The sequence below is a fragment of the Schistocerca piceifrons genome, chromosome 8 (genome assembly GCF_021461385.2).
Source record: "Schistocerca piceifrons isolate TAMUIC-IGC-003096 chromosome 8, iqSchPice1.1, whole genome shotgun sequence".
NCBI classification, from domain to species: domain Eukaryota; kingdom Metazoa; phylum Arthropoda; class Insecta; order Orthoptera; family Acrididae; genus Schistocerca; species Schistocerca piceifrons.
This window is the reverse complement of record NC_060145.1, coordinates 334777534-334802728: the sequence shown is the minus strand read 5'-3', so window position 1 is coordinate 334802728 and position 25195 is coordinate 334777534. Positions and strand designations below refer to the sequence as shown.

General features: G+C 39.9%; 1 protein-coding gene across 1 annotated transcript in view; it reads right to left on the bottom strand.

The window, feature by feature from the left end:
* LOC124711139 (iron-sulfur clusters transporter ABCB7, mitochondrial) overlaps window positions 1–25195 on the bottom strand; it is an 87282-nt gene that overhangs the window by 41023 nt on the left and 21064 nt on the right. The window contains exons 3-4 of the mRNA XM_047241034.1: window positions 18413–18608; window positions 4115–4281 (exon numbers count right to left, since the gene is read on the bottom strand). Of these exons, the coding sequence (XP_047096990.1) occupies window positions 4115–4281; window positions 18413–18608 (363 nt within the window). The remainder of the gene's footprint in view (window positions 1–4114; window positions 4282–18412; window positions 18609–25195) is intronic.

The following is a 25195-nucleotide window of genomic DNA, read 5'->3' as shown; positions in this document are numbered from 1 at the left end:
CATTGCCACTTCCTCTGGTGGGTGCATCATGCTATGTAGGGAAACAAGCACGCATTCCCATAAGTCTGCAATAGACCGAGTTCATGAAGTGAAAGAAGCACTAACAAGTTCAGGACACAGCTAACTCAGCGGAGAAATACAAGAGTTCCAAATATGTAAGCACTCAAGACTTGGAAACAAACTGAGTCGAAAACACAGTCAACTTGGTTTTGCAATGATGTGATGCAAACAGCTACAAAGTACAGCAAGTAATTTGCCACGCCATGAGCCTCGACCACAGGCTCAGTGGAAAATAGTCGCCAATGGGTGGCAGTACATGACGTGCATATCTTGGCAGTGGCTCCCCTTATGACAGCGGCCCATAGCCACCGCTTGCAGCCATGTTACCTCTGACATTGTCACATCAGTGTTAAATTGGGAATCTAAACCATTATAAGATATAAAAATAAGAAGCCAGCAATTTGCTTGTTGTGTCAAGTTCAAATTTCTTGTGGCAGAGAAGAAAAAACAGCAGGAACACACCAAAGCCTTAGCTAGGGTTGCCATATGTTGCGGATTTCACCGACAGTCCATGATTTTATGCTCGAAGATGGGTGTCCTGGACGAAGAGGAAAATGTCCGTGAAAAAAGTGGCTAGTAAGTAAAAAAACTTTTTTTAACACAAGTTTTGCCACTGGTGACCGATCAAGTGTTTCATAACTCCTGCAAACTTGACGATAGCCGTTGAAACCTGTGCTGATATTCCGTGTCACTTCAGAATCACACTGCTATTTTCAGAACAGACTGTGGAAGCAGTGCAATAATTGATTCTTTGCGATTGTTTCAGTTTTCCACTGTTGGTTTACAACGTTTCTGCTGTAATATTCTTTGGTCGTGTAAAGTTAACATTCAGCAGTGCAAAGTGTACTTCTGGTGGTGGTATTGCACAGAATTTAAAATGTCAAAATGAAAAGTACATTTTCGAGAAGAATATATTGATGCATTTCCAAGTATTAAATGTGGAAATATGACTGGTTTAAAGCATAAAGCGAAAGATATGTATCAATTGTAGCAGCATGATCGTGTACGTGTTAATAATTTGTGTTCCGTGCTTTAATTAAAATGTTATTTAATGTCAATTGCAATTAATTTTCTTCATCATTGACTACTCCTTTATAGACGCCATGAACGCTTGGATTAATTTTCCTTGTTAATTACAACTTCTTTGCTGACAGAATTACTGTTTGAATTATGGTTATTATGAAGATTTGGCTGACGTGCAGAAAGTTGAAAGGGCATTGTGTGATTCCGGGTTTCAGCCACATCTTCATAATTACCACTGTAAAGTAATGGTGAAGATTCAACTGAAATGCAAACCAATGGTCACTTGCACAACATATCGGTCCATGTTTCAACCACATCCTTATAGTCACCGAATTTTGTCCTTGATTTTCGTCCTTGGATTATGGCAACCCTAGCATTGGCTTGTCTTTTTCTTTTGTTTTGGATTGGTTTATTACACTGATTAACAAGGTCTATAGATAAAATGGCAAATATCATTAGTAGGTTCCTATTTATTGAAAACTTGGTTTAAATAAACTTGCCTGGGATGCACAGATATATTTGTGAAATATAGAAAACCATTTAAAGTAATAGAAAATATCTAACCTTTCTTTCTTCCAAGCAACTGATAAAGCTACAGCTGCTGGTGTGCCTACACTGTCTTTTAGACATCCCCAGTACAAGTTTGTCTTCAATGTCAACAGGAAAGCAACTGACTATCTCACAGTCATCTGAAAGGAAAGAAACTAGTTTGGGATGTACACAACACAAAAACCAAAAGAGATCATAACCTAATACCAGGAATGATTGCACTTCATGATGAGCCATCATCTATTATAGAAAAGAACAGATTTACAAGATTCCTGGAATGGGCTTTATGCCGTTATGAAATGCCAAGCCATACTACATTTTCCAAAACATTGTTCCTTACATCTACGGCAGAAGTTATGAAAAAATCAAAAGAAATTTTTCAGTTGTTCTAGTAGGTTTTGTAGCTTCTGATATAGGGACTTGGTTCCATAATAATGTAATCATGAGTTTCACAGCTTGTTGGTCATCTCCTGATTTCTGGCTGGAACACAGAGTTCTTGCAACGAACAGCTGTCTAGGTTCTCACACTGGAGAAAATATGGCAATAGGGCTTTATTACTATTGCAGATCACTAGGATATTGACCAAAGCAACATACATTTATTCATTGATGACTGTGGCTCGAACATGGTAAACAGTGTTTATGTGGCTGAGTATGATTCTGCTGCATGTACCAGTTGTTTGCTTCAGAGGGTTGTAACTGAGTCACTGAAGGTCCAGCCTACACTAGTAGCAACAGTTACTACTTGTAGGCATTTCTTAACCCACTTCAATCATTCAAGATCAGAAAAAAAACTGTTGGCAATTCAAAAGAACTAAATTTACAAAAGCAGTTGGTGCAAGGTATCAGTGCAAGGTGGAATTCCACCTTTTATATGGTAAAGCACTTGTTAGAACAAAAACAGGCTATGTCACTCACTGTATAGTCACTAACTTCATGTCTTATCAGTGGCTTCTGATGGAACAGTGCATTAAATTATTGAAGCCCTTTGAAGAAATATAAGTTTCAGTCTCTCCTGTATACCTGAAGCAATACCACACATTGTGGCATATTTACATAAAGATGAGGCAGTATAGAGAATCCCTGATTTACCACACATAAGAGCCTCATTGAAAGCTGTAAAGTCATTTCAGTGTCTTAAATGAAGATCCAAAGTACTTGATTACAAAATTTCTAGATCCAAGCTATTTGGTTGTCACTGAAGCTGAAAGAACTTGTCAGAAGATCCTACTGGAATTTTTCAAGAATCTTCCACCAGCAGTACTTCATCCCGAATACCTGCTGAAGTAGATGAAACGAGACTGACTCAACTAAGACTTGCAAGGTTCACAATACATTTTGGGATTGCTTCAATGAAGTCGTAAATGAAAAAAAATTATTTAAAGACGGTTCAAATCAATCACAGTAACCACCTTCATACGGTAGTCAGCTAATGTGACACAGTACCTGAATTTAACAAAGTTTGCCAGAATTTGTCTTTCAGCACCTTGCAGCAGTTTATATAGTTAAAAGCATTTCTCTGAAGCTGGCCTTGTTCATGAAGACAAGCATAAATCACTTATTACCTCTTAATGCTAAAAAATCTGTGTTCATCCACCACACTCTGTCCCTAGTTCAGTACGAGTACTAATTTAATTTTTGTTAAAATGAATAATAAACAATGTTTTGATTTGAAGATATTGTGGTTTTCTTTGTGTCTAGAGTATCTTACATGTGAATTAATAAACTAGATTTTTTTTAAATTGATGTAATTTACTGAAAATCCAGTATCCTCTGGATATTGACCTATTATTCAGTACCTGGTTGGATTACCAGATAGTTGCTGCATATCCATTTTATATCTAGTTTTGGCATACTGTGTTGAAGTGGTTTGTATGGAGAAGTAAATGAACAGCTTATTTAAACTTTTTATGTGTAAGAGCTTTCTGTTGTTTTCTCCTCACGCGCCAGTTAAGCATTAGAACACATGCATGCAAATTACATGTGTATTAAGACACAACATTGGAAACTTCACACTATGTACATAATTAATCAAATTTATTTCTTCTTTTTGGATCATTTATGCCTGCTTCAGTGTTGCAAAAACTTGTGAGCTTAGGATACAAAAATGAGTAGCTTTTGATTTATTCCTCCCTGAGACTTGAACAAAGCCACCAGAAAAAGACAATTAAGGGACAAGGCAACAAGCAGACTGGTATCACAATGCATCAGTGTGTTTAAGATGTGTGTCCCCTGCAGCAATGTGCCAGTATTATAATTTGACAGTGGCTGAAAAGATATCATCCACTGACACTAATTAATATGTAACAACCAATTCTACTACCAACACATGAAGATTATAATTTAATTATTATAATAAATGACAAGAAATATTAATTACAAACTGTTAAACATTTTCCATGCATACATGAAACCCAACTGTTAATTTACTTTCTTTTGTCTTGCAAACTCATAAAATATTGTTCTCAAAATGTACACTAACCTTTGACAATGCACCTGTCTGGCGGCTAAGGTGGAATGAAAGATCAAGACGATGTAGATGAAGGAATACATTGCGTGCCAATTTGCGTATTGAATGCTGGGCCACTTTTGCAAAGACAGCATTACGCAATTCACTGAATCCAGCTGCTCCTGCCCTTGCAATACCATCTGAAACAATTAGTGCATTTGCAACACTTTAAAAGTGTAAAGAGAAGGTTCAATCACAAAACTGAAAAAGCTAAAGTGCTTAATACACATAATAAAAATACTGAAATTTCCAATCAGTTCCATGAAGTTAAACATAAAAAATATGATACTTTAGTTTTGAAGTGACTTCCCAATGGCAAATTAAATATTCACTGGCAGAAAACGAAACACTAACTAATACAAAAGTCCTCACAGAAGAAAAAGGTACAACAAACACCACCTGTGATGGAAACAAAATACAAATATCAAAACCTCTCCCAAAAGGGAAAAAACTACTTCTCTTAATGGCTGAAACTCTCCATAAAAACTGAATTTTTGTAAGTGTAGGGAATCTGAAAGTAGAGTTGAAGGATAAGGGAGGTAACAGCTCAAGAAAGGCAGCAGTCAATTACCATATATTAACTGCAACCACATGTATAAAGTTTACTCACTCGCATTGCATGATATACTCCAACCAAATGAACAGTGGGCCTGGAAGGACAATGCTGTATTTGAGAACTATTTTAAGTCCTCTAGGTACAGCGCATCTTTGATCGTTATTGATTTGTGTTTGCATTAAATGGGGTGGCATAAATCTTCAGACACTGGACTTCTATGTTGGGTTCAAATCTCTATCATAGTGCATAGGTTTAGCTTCACTAAATCATTTCAGACAAATGCTGGGGCCACTGCTTCTAAAAGTTCACAGTTATTTTGCCTATCCTTGACCATCTCAGCCATGACATAAAATTCTAATATATTCTAAACGTTATTCCTTTTTTTTAATTTCTTCTGAGATAAAAATGATAACACTGTCAAACAGTACTTTATACTTGGTACTGCATATTCATACAAAAAAAAGAGTTAACAGCAAAGGAATGTCAACATTGCATAATCTTAATGAGAATATGCTATTCATTCCATGACAAATTGCCTAATTTATGAACATTTTCCTGCTCAACCATCATCATCATGGATTTCAGTGAAATTTTGTGAGAATATTCGCCCTTGTCCCCAATTAACAAAGGTAAAGTTTAATATTCGTCGAAGTAATACTGGCAGATATATAGTCACTTGTTTGACTTCATACATGACAGTGTGGAGCAAGATTGAATTTCTGGCAAATGAGCTGTTATATCTTGGGCAATATTTTGTTGGCCATCTTTTACAACTTTGTGTGTTCTCTTAAGAATAATAATGGAAGGGATTTTGTGAGCAATATTCAGCCCAAAAATTTGAGGCAAAAATCGCCTGAAAAAAAAAATAAACACCCAAAAAAATATTGACATTTGGGTTCATATATCTCAGTGACTAAAGGTATGACAAATGTGAAACTTAGCTTGTGAGAATGTAACAACATAAAGTTCAAAAATATAGTTTCATTTATGTACCACCTTCCAATACTGAATAAAGTAAGTGAAAAGTTGAAGATTTCGTAAAAAAGGTGAAAAATGTGGTATCTTCGCCCATATTTTACAAAAATACTGTGTTCTATGAAACTATCCAAACTTATCTCATTAGAAAGACTATGATTTGAACCACAAACTTGAGCCGCAAAGCAAAGTGTATTCGATTATCTAATGCAGACTAACTGTGTTACATAGTTTGAATAAAATTTGGGCATGAAAATAGCAGCACAAAAAAGATTTAAATTTCAAATTCTGATATCTCGTAGGATAAATGCATGCTAAATGTGGAACTTAATATGCAATAAGTCAGCAGCACAAGGATATGGAATACAAAATTTCATTCACCTACTATTTTCCAATAATCTACAAATTAGTCAAAAAGATGTTGAGTTTTTGGAAAAGCTGAAAATAGGGTAGATTTCACACTTCTTTTACAAATAACATTTGCTATTAAAGCTTCAAAACCAGTCTCATTCGAAACAATGTGTTTTAAGCCCCCTCCCCAGAACAGTGTGTTTAATTTCCAACGAAGGCTACAGATGCTACATAAACTGAATAAAACTAGCCACAAAAAATGGGCTGCGAATATAGTTTTAAGTTTGGCTTCTTGTATCTTGTTGGTTAAACACATGATAAACATGAAAATTTTGATGACGTCAACAACAGCTAAGTAACAAAGTTTTCCTATATAAAGTATCGTTCACCCCACTTTTAAATTTTTACACAATCCATTCAAAATTGATTTTTTTATTACAAAAATAGATCAAAATCAATTTGCTTTTAAAAAATCTGGTCTCCATTACTGATCTCAAACTAATCATTGCTGGAAGGAGAATGTTTTCAAGTATTCAGAAAATCACATTCAATTTTCCAATTGCACTAACAATGCCTGAAAATGATGGGTAAATTTGAGGGAAAGTACCATTGCAAAAGCTTACATTGCAGCAACATGTTGCTCCTGTTTCACTGCATGTGGTTTTTATTTTTAAATTGACAAGTAATAATTCATTTTGAAAGCAGTTGATTTATCCACTACTGGCTTGCTAGGCCTATCGCAGCTTCACCAGAGCCCCGTTAGCCGTCACGTTTCAGGGTTCCCATAGGGCCTTCTCAGCTACCGTAGCGGTCCTGGGGCACACGAAGTCCCCGCTGTACATCGCCCCTAAAGGCAATCCCCTACTTTGTGCCGTTGCCCATCTCCCACGACTTGGACGAGGGGTTGGACTTATGGGATGGACACATGAAGAGAATGGATGAGGGAAGAATTCCAAAGAGGATGTTTGATCTGCAACTGGAGGGGAAGAGGCCCAGAGGAAGACCAAGAGATAGATGGGTGAAGGGAGTGAAGGAATGTGTGATGAGAAGAGGAGAGAACTGGACGAAGGTGGAAGAGGGGGAATGGTGGAAAGACAGAACACGGTGGAGAGGCTTGTGTTCCCGACAGACCCAGCCAGTGGCTGGAAACTGTCCAAGATGATGATGATGATGATGATGATGATGAAGTAATAATTCATTATATTGCATTGGTCACTTCTCTATTCAAGGACAAGAACCAGCAATCCCATCACCATAGGGGTCACATCTGATATCTGTGCAATACCAGCCATGGGTGAGTTTCTTCATCCAGGTTTGTTTTGTAACTTGGTTTCTTAATTTAGGCTCCAAAGCATTGTTGTGATAATATCTGATTCTCAAATCTGTAGGAGAATCTCACATGGCAGCATGGAAATGGTAACACCAATTTTTATTTTAAGCCTCTCAACATCGCAGTTTACACTTTTCAAACTTTTTCTGGAAACTGATACTATCAGCCAGATGTTGATATTAAATGGACATGGACTGTGGTGATGAGGCATTCTTCTGATATCCAACAAGCATCTTGGCTTTTGGGCCAATGAAATAAATGGGCCTCACCTTGATTGATTGATTCATTGACGGGCAGGGGAGGGGGGGAGGGACTAAAGGGCAAAGTCATTAGTCCCGCAGTTCCAAAGTTACAGGTGGAAGAGAGAGGGTATGCTAAAAGTGGATGGATCCACTCAGGGGGGGTCAAACTATAAAACGAGAAAGTTTTAACACACACAACAGAAGACATGCAAGGGTAGAATAAATCTAAAAACTGGAAAAAGAGAGGGATAAAAGAGTGGTCTTTGCAGGGGGGAGTGATCATGTGGCCCCGACCAAGAAAACATAAAGAGAGGCCCCAACCACAACCGCCTTGCCCCTACTCCAGGAGTAAAGTGAAACCTCGTATCTGAAAATTAAAATCACTTTCATGGAGGAAACTGAGGACCAGTTCAACTGCCCGTGAATTGTCTGCTAATGTTAAAGCTGTGGAATCTGGAAGACCATACTTAGTACAAAGGGCCAAAAGAAGGTGACATTCCACCAATATATGGGACCCCATCAGTCTGGCTCCACAGCCACATTGTGGAGGTGGCTCATGACGCAAGAGAGAACAATGGGTGAGCCTCGTATGATCAATGCGTAGACAGCTTAAGACAATGGACTCCTTCCGAGAGGAGTGGAAAGAAGAGTGCCAAACTGCAGTAGTCTCCTTGATTGTGCGTGGTTTACTACTGACAACAGTAGCGCACCAGATGTCATTCCACTTTTGGGCAAAGAAAAATTTGATGATCTGCATATCTGCAGAGCTGGAACCATGAAAGGGAATGGTCAGTACCTGCTTCTCCAGCCAAACAGTCAGCTAGTTCATTCCCTGAGTTGCCCATATGACTCGAGACCCAGAGAAAGACAACTGAGCAGGCAGCACGGCCAAGAGCAGAGAGGTGGTCATGGATAGCGGAGACCAAAGCGTGACAAGAGTAGCATCAGTCTATAGCCTGCAGGCTGTTCATCGAGTCAGTACACATTAAAACACTTTGGAGGGAGGCCTGAATAACAATATGGAGGACCCTGTTAATGGCCAGCAGCTCTGCGACATGATCTCGGTAATAAATGGTGTTCTAAGGCAGTAGGAGATGTGAAAGCACATCCCACTCATCTATCATCTTAGAACCATCAGAAGACAGTAGCACCCTGGAACTCTGCAAGGATGGAATGTACAAGATGCTGGAAGACCATAGAGGCAACACAGACCTCAGGACTCTAACAGGTCGGTCCTAATCCATGGTCTAGGCACCATCCAAGGCAGCGGTGTGTGGCGAAATACATAGGGCACATTCCAGTGAGTAGAGATTGAGATCCTGGCAGAGGTAAATGGGACACATGCCATCCAGCAACCCCACACTGGGGTAGGTATCAGGAGGGAGACATTCCTCATTTGCAAAGAACACAGGGTACAAGGGATGGTCAGAGAATCGTTGAATTTTTTTTTTTTTGTCATCAGTCTACTGGCTGGTTTGATGCGGTCCGCCACGAATTCCTTTCCTGTGCTAACCTCTTCATCTCAGAGTAGCACTTGCAACCTACGTCCTCAATTATTTGCTTGACATATTCCAATCTCTGTCTTCCTCTACAATTTTTGCCCTCTACAGTTCCCTCTAGTACCATGGAAGTCATTCCCTCATGTCTTAGCAGATGTCCTATCATCCTGTCCCTTCTCCTTATCAGTGTTTTCCACATATTCCTTTCCTCTCCGATTCTGCGTAGAACCTCCTCATTCCTTACCTTATCAGTCCACCTAATTTTCAACATTCGTCTATAGCACCACATCTCAAATGCTTCGATTCTCTTCTGTTCCGGTTTTCCCACAGTCCATGTTTCACTACCATACAATGCTGTACTCCAGACATACATCCTCAGAAATGGTAATTGCATAAGAAACCAGGAGTTGACTCCATCGTACTTATAGAGGGCAAATCCCCCACTTCTGCGAGGAGATTGTCAACAGGACTAGAGCAAAAGGCACCAATAGCCTGATGCACCACCCAATGCTGAACAGGGTAAAGTATTTTCAGAGTGGAAGGAGCTGCTGAGCCATAAACCTGACTACAATAATCTAATCTGGACAAAAAAAAAGCACAGTAAAGATGGAGAAGAGTATCACAATCTGCACACCAATATGTGTAGGGCAGGAGGCGGAGAGCATTAGGCTTCCGCATGCATGTGGTCTTCAGGTGGCAAATATGGGGCAGCCAGGTCAGCTTTTTATCAAATATAAGGCACAAGAAATAGGACTGTGCTACAACATCTAGGCGCTGGTCACCTAAATAAAGTTCTGGATTGGGGTGTCCTGTGGGTTGATGGCAGAAATGCATAACCCACATTTTGGAGGGAGAAAATTGGAAGCCATGAGAGAGACCCCATGCAGAGGCCTGTCAGACAGCACCTTAAAGTCAGTGCTCAGCAGATGGTGTTAAGTGGGAGCTGAAACAGACACAAAAATCATCGATGTTCAATGCTCGGGTAACCACAGGCCAATTGATGGCTATGAGGAAGAATGTGACACTTAACACGGAACCCTGTGGGATACTGTTCTCCTGAATCCGAAGGGTGCTGAGTGAAGTGACAACTCGAACCCGGAATAGCCAGTGGGATAAAAACTCGCGGATAAAAATCAGAAGGGGTCCCCAATCATGGAGGGTAACTAAAATGTGATGGTGCCAAGTAATGTTGTATGCCTCATGTAGGTCAAAGGACCACAACAATGTGCCAGCAGCGAGTAAAAGTCTGTTGGATTGCTGTTTCCAACCTGAATAAATGGCCATTTGGAGATCGTCCTTCCCGGAAGCCACACTGGTACGGGGACAAAACGCCCAGAGATTCTAGGACACAACATAACTGCAAGCTAACCATCCTCTCGAGCAGTTTACAAAGTATGTTGGTCACACTAATCAGGCGGTAGCTGCAGAGAGACATTGGGTTTTTTCCCGGCCTTAAGGAAGGGGATAAGTATATTGTCACACCACTGCAAGGGGAAGGTAACCCTGAGCCAAATGTGGTTGAAGACCCTGAGTAGATGTTGCCTCTGGGTAACTTCCAAACGTTAGATCATTTGGTTGTGGATGGAATTCAGGCCTGGGGCCGTGTCATGTGAAGAGGTAAGAACCTGGAAGGACTCTCATTTAGTGAAGGGTTCATTATAGGATTCAGCTTGGTGGCGGTAGAAACAGAAGTGGGTCTGTTCAACTCAGCATTTCTGCTGGAGAAAGGTAGCAGGATAGGAAGAGGAGACCAATGCTGTTGCAAGGTGTTCTGTACAGACCAATGGATCAGTACACAAAGCACCCTGGAGGATAAGACTCTGGGCAGTTGATTGTTGCTGGTGGGCTAGAAGGCTACAAAGCTTGGACCAAACCTGTGATGAGGCATACATCCCCAGGCAGAAAACATGGTGCTCCCCGCAATCCTTAGCATGGACACACTTAAAAGAGATAATGCTGGTCTATGGATGGTGGTGTTTAAATCTCTGCAGTGCCCATCAACAGTCCTGGATAACGGCTGCTACATCCTTGGTCCACCACGGTACCAGTCAATGATGAGGACAGCAGCATGAAGAATAGTGGCAGACACACCCTGCATTACCACATCAATGCAATTTGAGAGAGAACTGTAAGTGCACAGCAGACATATATAAAGGTCAATTAGACCTACGAAATGCCCAACATAGGGTCTTGTCCGCCTGGCGGAGGCAGGGGAACAATAGAATCACTGGGAAGTGATCACTGTCATGAACATCACCACTGGGTGACCAATGTAGGGAAGTGAGATCAATAGCAATAAAGGTGCCATTAGCAGCACTGAAGTGGGTAGGGGAACTGTCATTTAGGAGACACAAATCAAAGTCCGTAATAAGTTGGTCAATTAACAGGCTGATACCTGTCGAAGTGGCACTCCCCCACAGGGGGTGGTGCGCAATGAAGTCCCCAGGGAGGAGATACAGCGGCAGGAGTTGCTGTAAAGGTACACAGTTCAACGTAAGCAAGTGTCCTACCAGGAGGGAGGTAGACATTGCAAACACTGATTGCTGGGATCATTTGCACTAACTACTATTGCTTCCAAGTTGGTACAATGGTGGATCCAGCCACTAATGACATCGGTGTGCACCAAGGTGCAGGGCCCCCCAGATGCTATCCCAAGGCCAGCACGATTCTGACAGAATGCCCAAAACAACAAAACGTAGGGGAGAGGTCGTCATGGAAGTGCATTTCTTGAAGAGCAAGACAGAACGCAAAATAAGAGGAAACAACATGTTGTATTTCCAGTAGTGGTAGTAGGCTTCCAGCCTGAGACACACGACACACGAGGGGAAGGGGTCCGGTGGGGGGAATGGAGTGGCACTGGGAGGGGCGGGTGTGGAAACTGCAGGGGGCAGGGAGAGATGGGGCTGGGGTAAGGACAAGGTAGGAGGGGGAAAGAATGTATCAGAGGCAAAAGTTGAAGAAAGTGAGACTGGATGGAGTCAGTCTATTTCTGGCAAGCCTCAGTATAAGATAGGCAATCCAGGGACTTGTTCTCTTGGATCTTCTTTTCTCCCTTGTAAGCTGGGCAATCGGGTAAGTGAGGAGAATGGCGGTCATGACAATTTGCACACACAGGTGGCAGAACACAGATGCTTCCCTCATGGAGTGGGTGTCCACAGTCGTCAAACAGAGGTTCCACCATACAGCGGGAAGACATATACCCAAAATGCAAGCACCAAAAGTGCCTCATGGGTGGTGGGACGTACGGCTTCAAATCAAACCTGTAGCGCATAACCTTCACTGGGAGGGTATCTCCATCAAAAGCCAGAACGAAGGTGCCGCCAGTATCAGTGTGGTTGTCTTTATGGTCCTTCAGCATACGTCAAAAAAAAAAAAAAAAAAAAAAAAAAAAAAAAAAAAAAAAAAAAAAATGAATGCCATGTCACTCCTGAACAGCCTGGAGTTCATCAGTTTGCAGGATGAGGTCCCTATGAAAAATCAGTGCTACCCGGACCACATTCAGAGGCTTGTCAGGTGTAATAAACACTGAGACATTGCCAAGATGATCACAAGCATGAAGAGCTGCAGATTGGGTAGCTGAAGCTGTTTCAATCAACAGGGTGCCCAACTGCACCTTACTGAGAGACTATTTCACCAAACTTGTCCTTGACATTCTCCACAAAAAACAATGGCTTTGTGGTGGTGAATGTGTCCCCGTCCATTCTAGTACAGACGAGGTAGCAGGGAAAGCATTTCATCTCAAGATGGTAAACCTGGCCCTCCTTCCAGGGTGTAACCAGGGAAGGGAAGGCTGTCAGGTCATACAAAGCAACATTCAATGATCCTTTACCATTCAAAGAGATGGCCATTTGAGAACAGCCAGATTTTTCCAGCATGGCATGCTTCATGCACCGAGCATCCACCCTATCATACATACCAATCAGCGGCTCTCCCCATGAGTGCCACCCAGCCACAGCAATGGCCATGTCCATACATGGGGAGGCAACAGCTCATGCATCAGTAGTGTGATCCCTGTGTTGTCATGGGGTTCAATCAGATGGGTACATCACAGACCCACCACAAGGACTGGCTACATGTACTGGTGACCTAGCAGGGCAGAGGGGGGATACAGCAGGGAAGGAAGGGGGAGATGAATCCACGCCACAGATGCTAGGGAGGGAATTCTTCCCCAAATGGCTCACACTAAAGATGGAAAATTTAGAAGTGGAGGTCAAATCCCATGGGGGACCAAAATGCCAAAAAGGAGGGGAGAGAACAGGCAAAAGGAACAAAATCACATGGAATACAGGGAACCCAGGTGGATAGCCAGGTCGTCATAAATCACAACACAGAGAGGTGAAGAAGGAGGCAGCGGGAAGGAGCAAGGATGGGGAGGGAGGAGCACGGTGAAGGAAAAGCAGCCCGGGAAGGAAAAATTAGCTGCAATAGTTTGGTGCCCGTGTGGGTCACGTACAAACTCATGAAAGAACCGTGAGCCCCCTGGGGGCAGAGGAGCCTCACCTTGATGACACAAATTTTATTAGTGCCTCATTTTGTGCCATTGACATGTCAATGTTGCTGTGTTAACAAATTTAAAATAAAAATTGATATTACTTTTTGCTTGCCACCTATGCAAGATACTCTGACAGATACGAGAATCAGAGATAACGTATTCAGCAAACTGCTTTGTAAGCAGACAGGTATCACAACAATGTTTTGGTACCTAAACTAAGGAACAAAATTACAGGCTTGAGAATCTGGGTGAAGATATCCACCCATGGCTGGTATTTCACAGCTACTGGGCATGGCTCTATGGCAACGGAGCTGCCAACTTGTGTTAAACTGGTAGTGACAATGTCACACAGGATCAACGCAATACAGTGAGATATTCTTGTCAATTTAAAAATAAAAATCACTTGCAACAAAACAGGAGCAACAGGTACAAGTACATTTCTCCCAATTTGTCCATCACTTTCAGGTACTGTCAGCATACACTGAAAAATAGAACGTGATTTTCAGAATGCTTCAAAACATTCTCTTGCCGTTAGTTTGAAATCAGTTATGGAAGACAGATTTTCTAAAAGCAAATTGAATGTGATCTATTTTATAATTTAAAAAAAAATTTTTTTGGAAGTGGGATGTGAATGATATTTTATATATAAAACCTTACGTTACTAATTTGTTGTATCCCAAGTTTCATGTTTATCACATGTTAAGTCAACGAGATATAAGAAGCCAAAGTTAAAACTTTATTCGCAGCCCGATTTTTCCGGCTAGTTTGATTCAATTACATAGCATTGTTAGCCCATGTTGGAAATTAAACCCTCTGCTCAGGACAGTGGGGGAGGGGCAGAGAGGGTCTTAAAAACACAGTGATTTGAATTAGATGAGTTTCAAAGCTTTTACAGGAAACTGTATTTGTGAAAGAAGTGTCGAATTTACCCTATTTTCACCTTTTTTCGAAAATAAACACATTTTCGACAAATTTGTAGATGATTGGAAAATATTAGGTGAATGAAATTTTGTATTTCAATTTCTTGTGCTACCGACAAATTGTGTATCAAGTTTCATATTCAGTATGCATTTATTCTAAGAGATAAGAATCTGAAGTTTACATCTTCTTGTGGCGCGATTTTCACACCCAATTGTGATTCAAATTATCTAGCATTGTTAGCCTGTAATGGACAATCATACACAATTTTTTGGCAGTTAAAATCATGGTCACTCTAATGAGCCCAGTTTGGAAAGTTTCATATAGAACTGGTTTTTATTTTGCAAAATCAGGTTAAAAATACTGCATTTTTCATCCTATAACAAAATCATCAAATTTTCATTTCATTCATTCAGTTTTGGAAAGTGTTATACAAACGAAACTTTATATTTGAGAACCTTGTGTGGTTAGGTTACTACATGCCTAGTTTCACATTTTTCATACCTTTATTCTCTGAAATATAAGACTCCAAATTCTGAAATTTTTCGTGCATAAATTTTTTCTGGTGATTTTGCACAAAATTTTCAGGCTGAATATGGTTTGCAAAATTCTTTTCATTATTATTCTGAAGAGAACAAATGATGTCGTACAAGGTGGTCAAATTGCATATCTTTCACCAAAATATTGCCCAAGTTATAACAGCTCAAAGTCATCAAAAACTCATGCTTGCTCTGTGCAAAGTCACGCAATGAGTCAAACAAGTGACTATATTTCTACCAGTATTGCTTCAACAAATGTTAAACTTTTATTGTTCATTGAGGATCTGTGAAAATTTTCACACAAAATTTCAACGAAATTTGTGATGGCCAAGCAGCAGGGAGGCCTAGGTGAGATGACATGGAATGACCCATGAATGAGCTAGACTGGCCTGTGTTTTTGTTTTTGGAAAACACTGAAAAATTTAAACTTTTATGGTGCTGTGACATTCCTGGTCATTTCATTCTTTTGACAGAATGGTTTTCCAGTTACCAACACGATGTGTTCTGGAACAATATCCTGTCTACTAAAAAACATTCATATGATGTAGAAAGTGAAGTTTTACATACTGCCAAGAAAAGCAGAAAGATAACCCTACTGGAAATCAACAAACACTTGACACAGAATGTCAGCCTAATATTAAATGACCAGACTCAATTTCCATCTACCATTTTTTTAAATAAGTTTTCATTACAAATTCTAGATTCAAACTGTAAATTCATCTTATTTATCATCATTGTTAACTGTATCTCTGCATAGAAACTTTGTTTACCCTTTTTTGGTTAATCTAATTACTTCTACGTGAAAAAAAACTGTCATGTTTACATAGGAAAACACTGTCATTTTTGTATCTTCTGTACAAATATCTGTGCAATTCACACATCATGTTTATCTTTGTTTGTGACAGTCAGTTGTCACCTGAAGATGGCATGTGAAGTCAAAAACTGATTAATGAGCAAATAAATATAATTTTGTGGGACATTAGGAACTTTTTCCTTTTTTCATATTATCATGTTCTGCCAAATATCGAAGGAAAATTCAGTTAATTTCAAACATTTTCATTTAGAACAGCTATCCCTCAGGGCAAGGGTCACTTTTTAGGTACAGGAGAATCCTCAAATGCCATCATTCAAGGGGCTGCTTCTTAGCCAAATCTACTTTCAACTGTAATAAACCAATGCACATAAATTTCCTGAGCAACTGGAAGGAAGACAGGTAGGTTGGAGTTTAATTATCATTGTCATTTAGACCATTACAGATGTAGCATTAACTCAGTTGGACAAATATGAAGAAGAAAATAAGATGAGGCCTTGTTGAAGAAACAATGTCAGAAATTAGCTGAAGCTTTTGAGGGAACGACAGAATACCTGAATCAAAATGAGCATATGAAGATTTGACCTCTGCTCCTCCCAAATAAGAGTCCACCATCTTCCTACAAAACCAATTCACTTCATCTGCTGCAACTGAATACTAAATAAAATGTGACGATGATAGCTTGTCTACCTCTTATTTCAGTTGTACATTGATGAAACTTGAAACAATATACTGGACACTGCTATAATGCCTTAAATGTATGACAAGGACTAGGATTCAAAGCTTGATAAAATTTCAGTGGACACTATTATAAAGACTATATGATTTTCCTTCCTCTGAATATCTTGGTTAACAAGATGTGGTGTTTATTCCCTATAATGCCATGTGATCAAGATCATTTCCATGAAGTGATCATATGATAAGAATAATCTATCATGTCTCATGCAAGGCACAGCCTGAATCATGCCACAGTGTTTGCACTGTTGATCTATGAAATAATATATGTTTATGCAGTGTTGAAAATTTGGCTGGGATACATACATAACCCAACATAAAATTTAATGGCCAAATGATGAAATTCATTTAAGATCCATAAGATGTAATCATCCTGTAGTAATTTTCAGGTGGAATAATAAATGAAACACCACTGATAGCACAAAAAGTGCTTTGGGTAAGGCAAAACTGAACAGTTTTTCTTTCCAAGATCAGAAAGAAACAAGAGCTGCAGAATCAAAAAGATGGTTAAGTGTTAACTTTGCACTGGTATACAATTATCAGAATGAGCACTATGCTTGGTTGGGCTTAACTCACTGAGCAAGCTGGGTTTCATACCGGATTTAGTACAGTTGACCACATCCTCTACATAAGAAATTAGTAGAAAAAATGAGTACCATTACCTCTTTGCCTTGCCTTTATAGATTTTGAAAAGGCATTTGATTACATAAGTAACCTAGCTGTATTTGAGGCTCTAACAGAAAAAGAAGTCTAACAGGGTTGTACTAAAATTTTATATAACCTATATAAAACCTCCATAATGTTTGTGAATGTCACTGAAGGAACCGATGAATATCACACTGAAAAGGGTGTACAACAAGATGATACTATATCTTCAAAACTATTTCCAGTAGTCCTACAAAATACAATATCTATACTGCATTGGAAAACAAAGCGAATTCAAATTCTGGGAAAGATTAAACATCCTATGATCTGCTGCTCATACTGTTCTATTTGAAAATAATATAGAAGAACTCCAAATATTAACTAGCAAACTTAAGCTGGTTTGCTCTGAAGTCTATCTAAAATGATGACCGGACAAAACGACCAATCGTCATGAATAAATGGACGTCGGAGAAAAATGTACGCATTGTAAGTACAAAATTACAATGGGTCGAGGATATATCTGCCTGGGTCAAGTTCTAAATATGAAGAGAGACTTAAAACCACAAATATTTTGATATATTAAGTTGGCTGGCAGGCTTAGAGAAGATGCTCTTCAGTTTTCAAGTCCAAGATGTCAGCCGAGATAAAGACAATAGTTTCTGACCAATGTATACTACCAGTCATAACATGTGCCTGTAAGAGAGGGACGTTAAGCAAGTTCATTGTCAGGAAACTCATAGTAGCTCAAAGAGAAACAGAGGGTTCAATTTTGGTTTACACAAACAAAGATAAAAAGAAAGCAGTAGATACACAACATGTAAGAAATATGTCAGCGACATGATGGAAAGAGTAAGCACCTGGAAGTGTTAGCAAGCTGGTCACACCACTTTAAGAAAGGATGGCAGATGGTCAAAACAAACACTACACTGGAGCTTGATTCAGCAAAAAAAGACAGAGGAAGACCATTGGACAGATGGGACAGACTTACAAAAGACGGCTGGATACAAATGGCAATGGGAAACTGAATTTGCACAAACGAAAGAACATGCTGGGATGCTACACTGTATGCCGACCCATACGCCACATCAAATGACTGGTTTGGCTGATGATTATGGACGATAATGAACTACATTCAAGACATTTGAAAATTAAATATGATTCCACTTTTTGATACTCACATCCAATGAGGAGAGCAGTGACATACGTGAGGACGGTACTCTCTGCTGATGCAAGAGTCAGCGCAGGCTCAGCAGCTGTGGCATTCAGTTCATCCACAGCCCACTTGAATGTGAAGGGAACAAATACATTGAGCAGCTTGGCACCAGCTAGTAGGCCCAATGCTACAAGCACTCGCTTGCGAATAGCAGCATCCTCCTACAGGTAGAAGACACCTACATTTAGACTAACATACTTTTTATTGGAACAGTACACAAAAAAATAAACCACATAATTTAGAACTATAAATACATACAATAAAAAGTAAGAAAAATAATTATCTAATGCTTCCTTTGAAAAGTTAATAAACACGAATTTCATAATCTTGAATACACATTTGATCACACATTCGTAAACTACTTACACAATGTCACACATTGTTTCACATTTCTTACGTATCACCATTTAAGGCTTCAATCTAGCATCATCTTTGCTGCATCTCTCTACACTAATCTATCATAGTTAGTGTCTTCATTTTTGAATAGCTACTACATCCCACATCCACTTAAAACTGTTTACTGTATTCACATCACCAACTCCCTCTACAATTTTTGCACCCTACACTTCTCTCCATTATCAAATTATCTGTCAGTTGATGCCGCATGATGTGTCCTATAAAAACCTATCCCTTCTTTACTCAAGTCTGGCCATAAAGTTGTATTATCCACAATTTGTGTAAGTACCTCCCCATTAGTATTCAGATCTACTCATCTAACCTTGGCAACTACTGAAGCTATTATAGGAACACACAGCAAGCAAAGACCTCAAAGCAGGAGGAGAAATGCCAGTATTTGGAGAAATGGATGGTTCCGAAGGAAGAGCTCCCTCAGAAGTGGACAACACAGCGGCCTCTCAACAGATTACAATGTCTTACTATGAGATACTAGGCCAACTATCACAATTGGTGTCTTCCTGAGGAGTCAGTTTTGGAAATATGGTGCTGTGCAGACTAACAACCATGTACTACAGTGTTGTCCCTTTCCAGTCGCATACACCACGAGACACCCGATGAGGGTAACACCGAATGCATTAGGTGTGGCCAATTTCTGGTCAACCGATGTATAAACTAATGTTAATGATCGGTTTCCTTTTGTTCATTATAAACTTTGGACTTCTGACATGATGATAAATATATAAATCTACTGCTTTTTCTGTAACCCAATGTTTCAAAACCTTCTATTACCTCCTGGTTTGTACTGTCTATAATCTATGTTTCACTTGCAGATAAACATGTTCTCCAAACAAATATTTCAGAGAAAGTAACAACTCATAATGTTATTGTATTTCTACTTTTGGGAAAAGCTTTTCTTGCTAATGTCAGACCCCTCTACTTTTGTCAACAATGGCTATTTTCAAGCCCATATACGAAAAACCATTACAACTCTTTGTACCTTTTTACCTAAGTAATTCCCTGAACACCATTAAACTTAATGTGACTGCAGTATATCATCCTAATTTTTATTGTAATTATACTTGACAGTCATCACTTGACAAGACACTGTCTATTCTGACCAACAGAGCTTCCCAATTCTTTGCCATTTCCGACAATTACAACGTTTTCGACAAAAAGAGTTTTTATTTCTTCGGCTACTTGGTTTTGTAATTGCTTGCTGTGTAGATAGTTTGAGTAACATGAGGGATAGGTTACCTCTCAATACCTTCTTAAATGCTGCCTCTCTCTCATTTCATGTGACTTGTATAAATGCTGTCTGGTTACAACAAATGTGAATGCAGATTAGCCTATTTTCCCCCCCATGAACCATGGACCTTGTCGTTGGTGGGGAGGCTTGCGTGCCTCAGCGATACAGATGGCCGTACCGTGGGTGCAACCACAACGGAGGGGTATCTGTTGAGAGGCCAGACAAACATGTAGTTAATGAAGAGGGGCAGCAGCCTTTTCAGTAGTTGCAGGGGCAACAGTCTGGATGATTGACTGATCTGGCCTTGTAACATTAACCAAAACGGCCTTGCTGTGCTGGTACTGCGAACGGCTGAAAGCAAGGGGAAACTACAGCCGTAATTTTTCCCGAGGACATGCAGCTTTACTGTATGATTAAATGATGGCGTCCTCTTGGGTAAAATATTCCGGAGGTAAAATAGTCCCCCAATCGGATCTCCGGGCGGGGACTACTCAAGAGGACGTCGTTATCAGGAGAAAGAAAACTGGCGTTCTACGGATCGGAGCGTGGAATGTCAGATCCCTTAATCGGGCAGGTAGGTTAGAAAATTTAAAAAGGGAAATGGATAGGTTAAAGTTAGATATAGTGGGAATTAGTGAAGTTCGGTGGCAGGAGGAACAAGACTTTTGGTCAGGTGATTACAGGGTTATAAATACAAAATCAAATAGAGGTAATGCAGGAATAGGTTTAATAATGAATAAAAAAATAGGAGTGCGGGTTAGCTACTACAAACAGCATAGTGAACGCATTATTGTGGCCAAGATAGACACAAAGCCCATGCCTACTACAGTAGTACAAGTTAATATGCCAACTAGCTCTGCAGATGATGAAGAAATTGATGAAATGTATGACGAGATAAAAGAAATTATTCAGGTAGTGAAGGGAGACGAAAATTTAATAGTCATGGGTGACTGGAATTCCTCAGTAGGAAAAGGGAGAGAAGGATACATAGTAGGTGAATATGGATTGGGGGGAAAGAAATGAAAGAGGAAGCCGCCTTGTAGAATTTTGGACAGAGCATGACTTAATCATAGCTAACACTTGGTTCAAGAATCATAAAAGAAGGTTGTATACCTGGAAGAATCCTGGAGATAGTAAAAGGTATCAGATAGATTATATAATGGTAAGACAGAGATTTAGGAACCAGGTTTTAAACTGTAAGACATTTCCAGGGGCAGATGTGGATTCTGACCACAATATATTGGTTATGAAATGCAGATTGAAACTGAAGAAACTGCAAAAAGGTGGGAATTTAAGGAGATGGGACCTGGATAAACTGACTAAACCAGAGGTTGTACAGAGTTTCAGGGAGAGCATAAGGGAACAATTGACAGGAATGGGGGAAAGAAACACAGTAGAAGAAGAATGGGTAGGTCTGAGGGATGAAGTAGTGAAGGCAGCAGAGGATCTAGTAGGTAAAAAGACGAGGGCTAATAGAAATCCTTGGGTAACAGAAGAAATATTGAATTTAATTGATGAAAGGAGAAAATATAAAAATGCAGTAAATGAAACAGGCAAAAAGGAATACAAATGTCTCAAAAATGAGATCGACAGGAAGTGCAAAATGGCTAAGCAGGGATGGCTAGAGGACAAATGTAAGGATGTAGAGGCTTGTCTCACTAGAGGTAAGATAGATACTGCCTACAGGAAAATTAAAGAGACCTTTGGAGAGAAGAGAACCACTTGTATGAATATCAAGAGCTCAGATGGCAACCCAGTTCTAAGCAAAGAAGGGAAGGCAGAAAGGTGGAAGGAGTATATAGAGGGTTTATACAAGGGCGATGTACTTGAGGACAATATTATGGAAATGGAAGAGGATGTAGATGAAGATGAAATGGGAGATAAGATAATGCGTGAAGAGTTTGACAGAGCACTGAAAGACCTGAGTCGAAACAAGGCCCCGGGAGTAGACAACATTCCATTAGAACTACCGATGGCCTTGGGAGAGCCAGTCATGACAAAACTCTACCATCTGGTGAGCAAGATGTATGAGACAGGCGAAATACCCACAGACTTCAAGAAGAATATAATAATTCCAATCCCAAAGAAAGCAGGTGTTGACAGATGTGAAAATTACCGAACTATCAGTTTAATAAGTCACAGCTGCAAAATACTAACGCTAATTCTTTACAGACGAATGGAAAAACTAGTAGAAGCGGACATCGGGGAAGATCAGTTTGGATTCCGTAGAAATGTTGGAACACCTGAGGCAATACTAACCTTACGACTTATCTTAGAAGAAAGATTAAGAACAGGCAAACCTACGTTTCTAGCATTTGTAGACTTAGAGAAAGCTTTTGACAACGTTAACTGGAATACTCTCTTTCAAATTCTGAAGGTGGCAGGGGTAAAATACAGGGAGCGAAAGGCTATTTACAATTTGTACAGAAACCAGATGGCAGTTATAAGAGTCGAGGGGCATGAAAGGGAAGCAGTGGTTAGGAAAGGAGTGAGACACGGTTGTAGCCTCTCCCCGATGTTATTCAATCTGTATATTGAGCAAGCAGTAAAGGAAACAAAAGAAAAATTCGGAGTAGGTATTAAAATTCATGGAGAAGAAGTAAAAACTTTGAGGTTTGCCGATGACATTGTAATTCTGTCAGCGACAGCAAAGGACTTGGAAGAGCAGTTGAACGGAATGGACAGTGTCTTGAAAGGAGGATATAAGATGAACATCAACAAAAGCAAAACAAGGATAATGGAATGTAGTCAAATTAAATTGGGTGATGCTGAGGGGATTAGATTAGGTAATGAGACACTTAAAGTAGTAAAGGAGTTTTGCTATTTAGGGAGTAAAATAACTGATGATGGTCGATGTAGAGAGGATATAAAATGTAGACTGGCAATGGCAAGGAAATCGTTTCTGAAGAAGAGAAATTTGTTAATATCGAGTATAGATTTAATTGTCAGGAAGTCGTTTCTGAAAGTATTTGTATGGAGTGTAGCCATGTATGGAAGTGAAACATGGACGATAACCAGTTTGGACAAGAAGAGAATAGAAGCTTTCGAAATGTGGTGCTACAGAAAAATGCTGAAGATAAGGTGGGTAGATCACGTAACTAATGAGGAGGTATTGAACAGGATTGGGGAGAAGAGAAGTTTGTGGCACAACTTGCCTAGAAGAAGGGATCGGTTGGTAGGACATGTTTTGAGGCATCAAGGGATCACAAATTTAGCATTGGAGGGCAGCGTGGAGGGTAAAAATCGTAGAGGGAGACCAAGAAATCAATACACTAAGCAGATTCAGAAGGATGTAGGTTGCAGTAGGTACTGGGAGATGAAGAAGCTTGCACAGGATAGAGTAGCATGGAGAGCTGCATCAAACCAGTCTCAGGACTGAAGACCACAACAACAACAGCCTATTTTCAATCTAAGATAAACTGTAGGACCAGTATTGTCTCACATGTTCCTATAATTCTATGGAGGCCACACTAATCTTCCCTTGGGCTGGCTTATACCTTGTAGAGCTAGCTTACAATAAAATACTGACTCATTTAACTAAGTAAAACTTATTAACTGCCAGTCAGTGTGATACCACTACAGGATTCTCCTCTGAGAATCGAATCGAATCCAATCCAATCCAATACAATACAATACAATACATCACAAATAAAATGCTGGCAGTGCTAAACAAGAAAAAATATCATGGCTCTGTAAACTTCCTTGGCATAGTAACTGATGATATTCATATCAGGTCTCCAGCCAGAACATATCATCATCCGGACACAAAATTTCATCTTCAGGTGAGTAAGCCGCTGCACTAACTCATGCAAATTGAAATCAAACTGCAGCAGTGGCTACTTTATGCACTGCCTGCAGATCCACTGTGCATGCGCCAACGCTACTACCCTAGATCTAGCACAAAGCCTGACAGCGCACCAGTGGTGAAAACTCGTGAACGATAAATCAATATCATACACTGTTGACACCTTTTGATGACCGAAACAAAGACCATTGTTTTTTGAAGAAAAGTTCATTATCTGACAATGTCCTTAAAAAACTTTGACCTGGTGCTGCAGTCCCACCGAGACTATACAGCTTGCCTAAGGTACACAAGCAAGGGGTTCCTCTTCAGCCTATTATTCGCAATTTGGGTGCTCCTATTCACAACTTGACCAAATATTTAGCATCCATTGTCAGTCCCCATGTCAGAATATGTGAACATCGTAATTCTAATTCTCTGGTTTTTACTCACTGTTTGAAATCTGTGTCTCAGACCCAAGGATTTGATCATCAGTTTTGATGTGTCACTTTTACCAGAGTTCCTCTTCAAAGATCCTTTGCAGTAAACTGGATGAAGAAAAAACTAAGCTTTGTTACCAAGCATTGACACAATTTATTTTTTATTTAACGACAAATACTTTGAACAAACTGGCTGAGTGGCTACGAGGAGTCCATTATTGCCCATAGTTGCCAATTTGTTTATGGAAGATTTTGAGGACACGGCACTGAAGACAGTGTTCTTAAAACCAACATGTTTTTAGAGATACGTCAACAATACCTTAATGGTATGGCCGCCTAGGTGGAATGCTCTGGATCATACCGAGATCATTTTAATTGTCTGCCTCCCAATATTAAGTTCTCAATGGAAGTTGAAAAGGATGGAAGTCTTTCTCTACTGAAGGAATGATGGGGCATTAGGACACAGTTTATCGTTAAGTCAACACATACAGACCAATACCTTTATGCATCAAGTTGTCATCCACTGTACAAACATAAAGACGTCCTATGTATATTGGTAAAAAGAGCTTATGCCATCTCAGATGCAGATAGTTTGACACAAGAACTGGATCATCTACAAACAGTGTTCAAGCAGAATAGTTATAACAACAGTCAGATCTGCTGTGCTCTACAGACTGGACCCTCACGGGAACCAACAGAAGACACAAGCAAATCAGTGGCGTTCCTACCTTTCGTGAGAACCTTATCTTCAAAAATAGTAAGAATTTTAGAAAGATTTGATACCAAAAGTGTATTCTATCTGCCAGCTAAGACCAGAGCGCTGCTTGGTACAGTGGAGGATGATTTGGGTTTGAAGAAGTCCGGTAGCACAAAATTCCCTGCCAT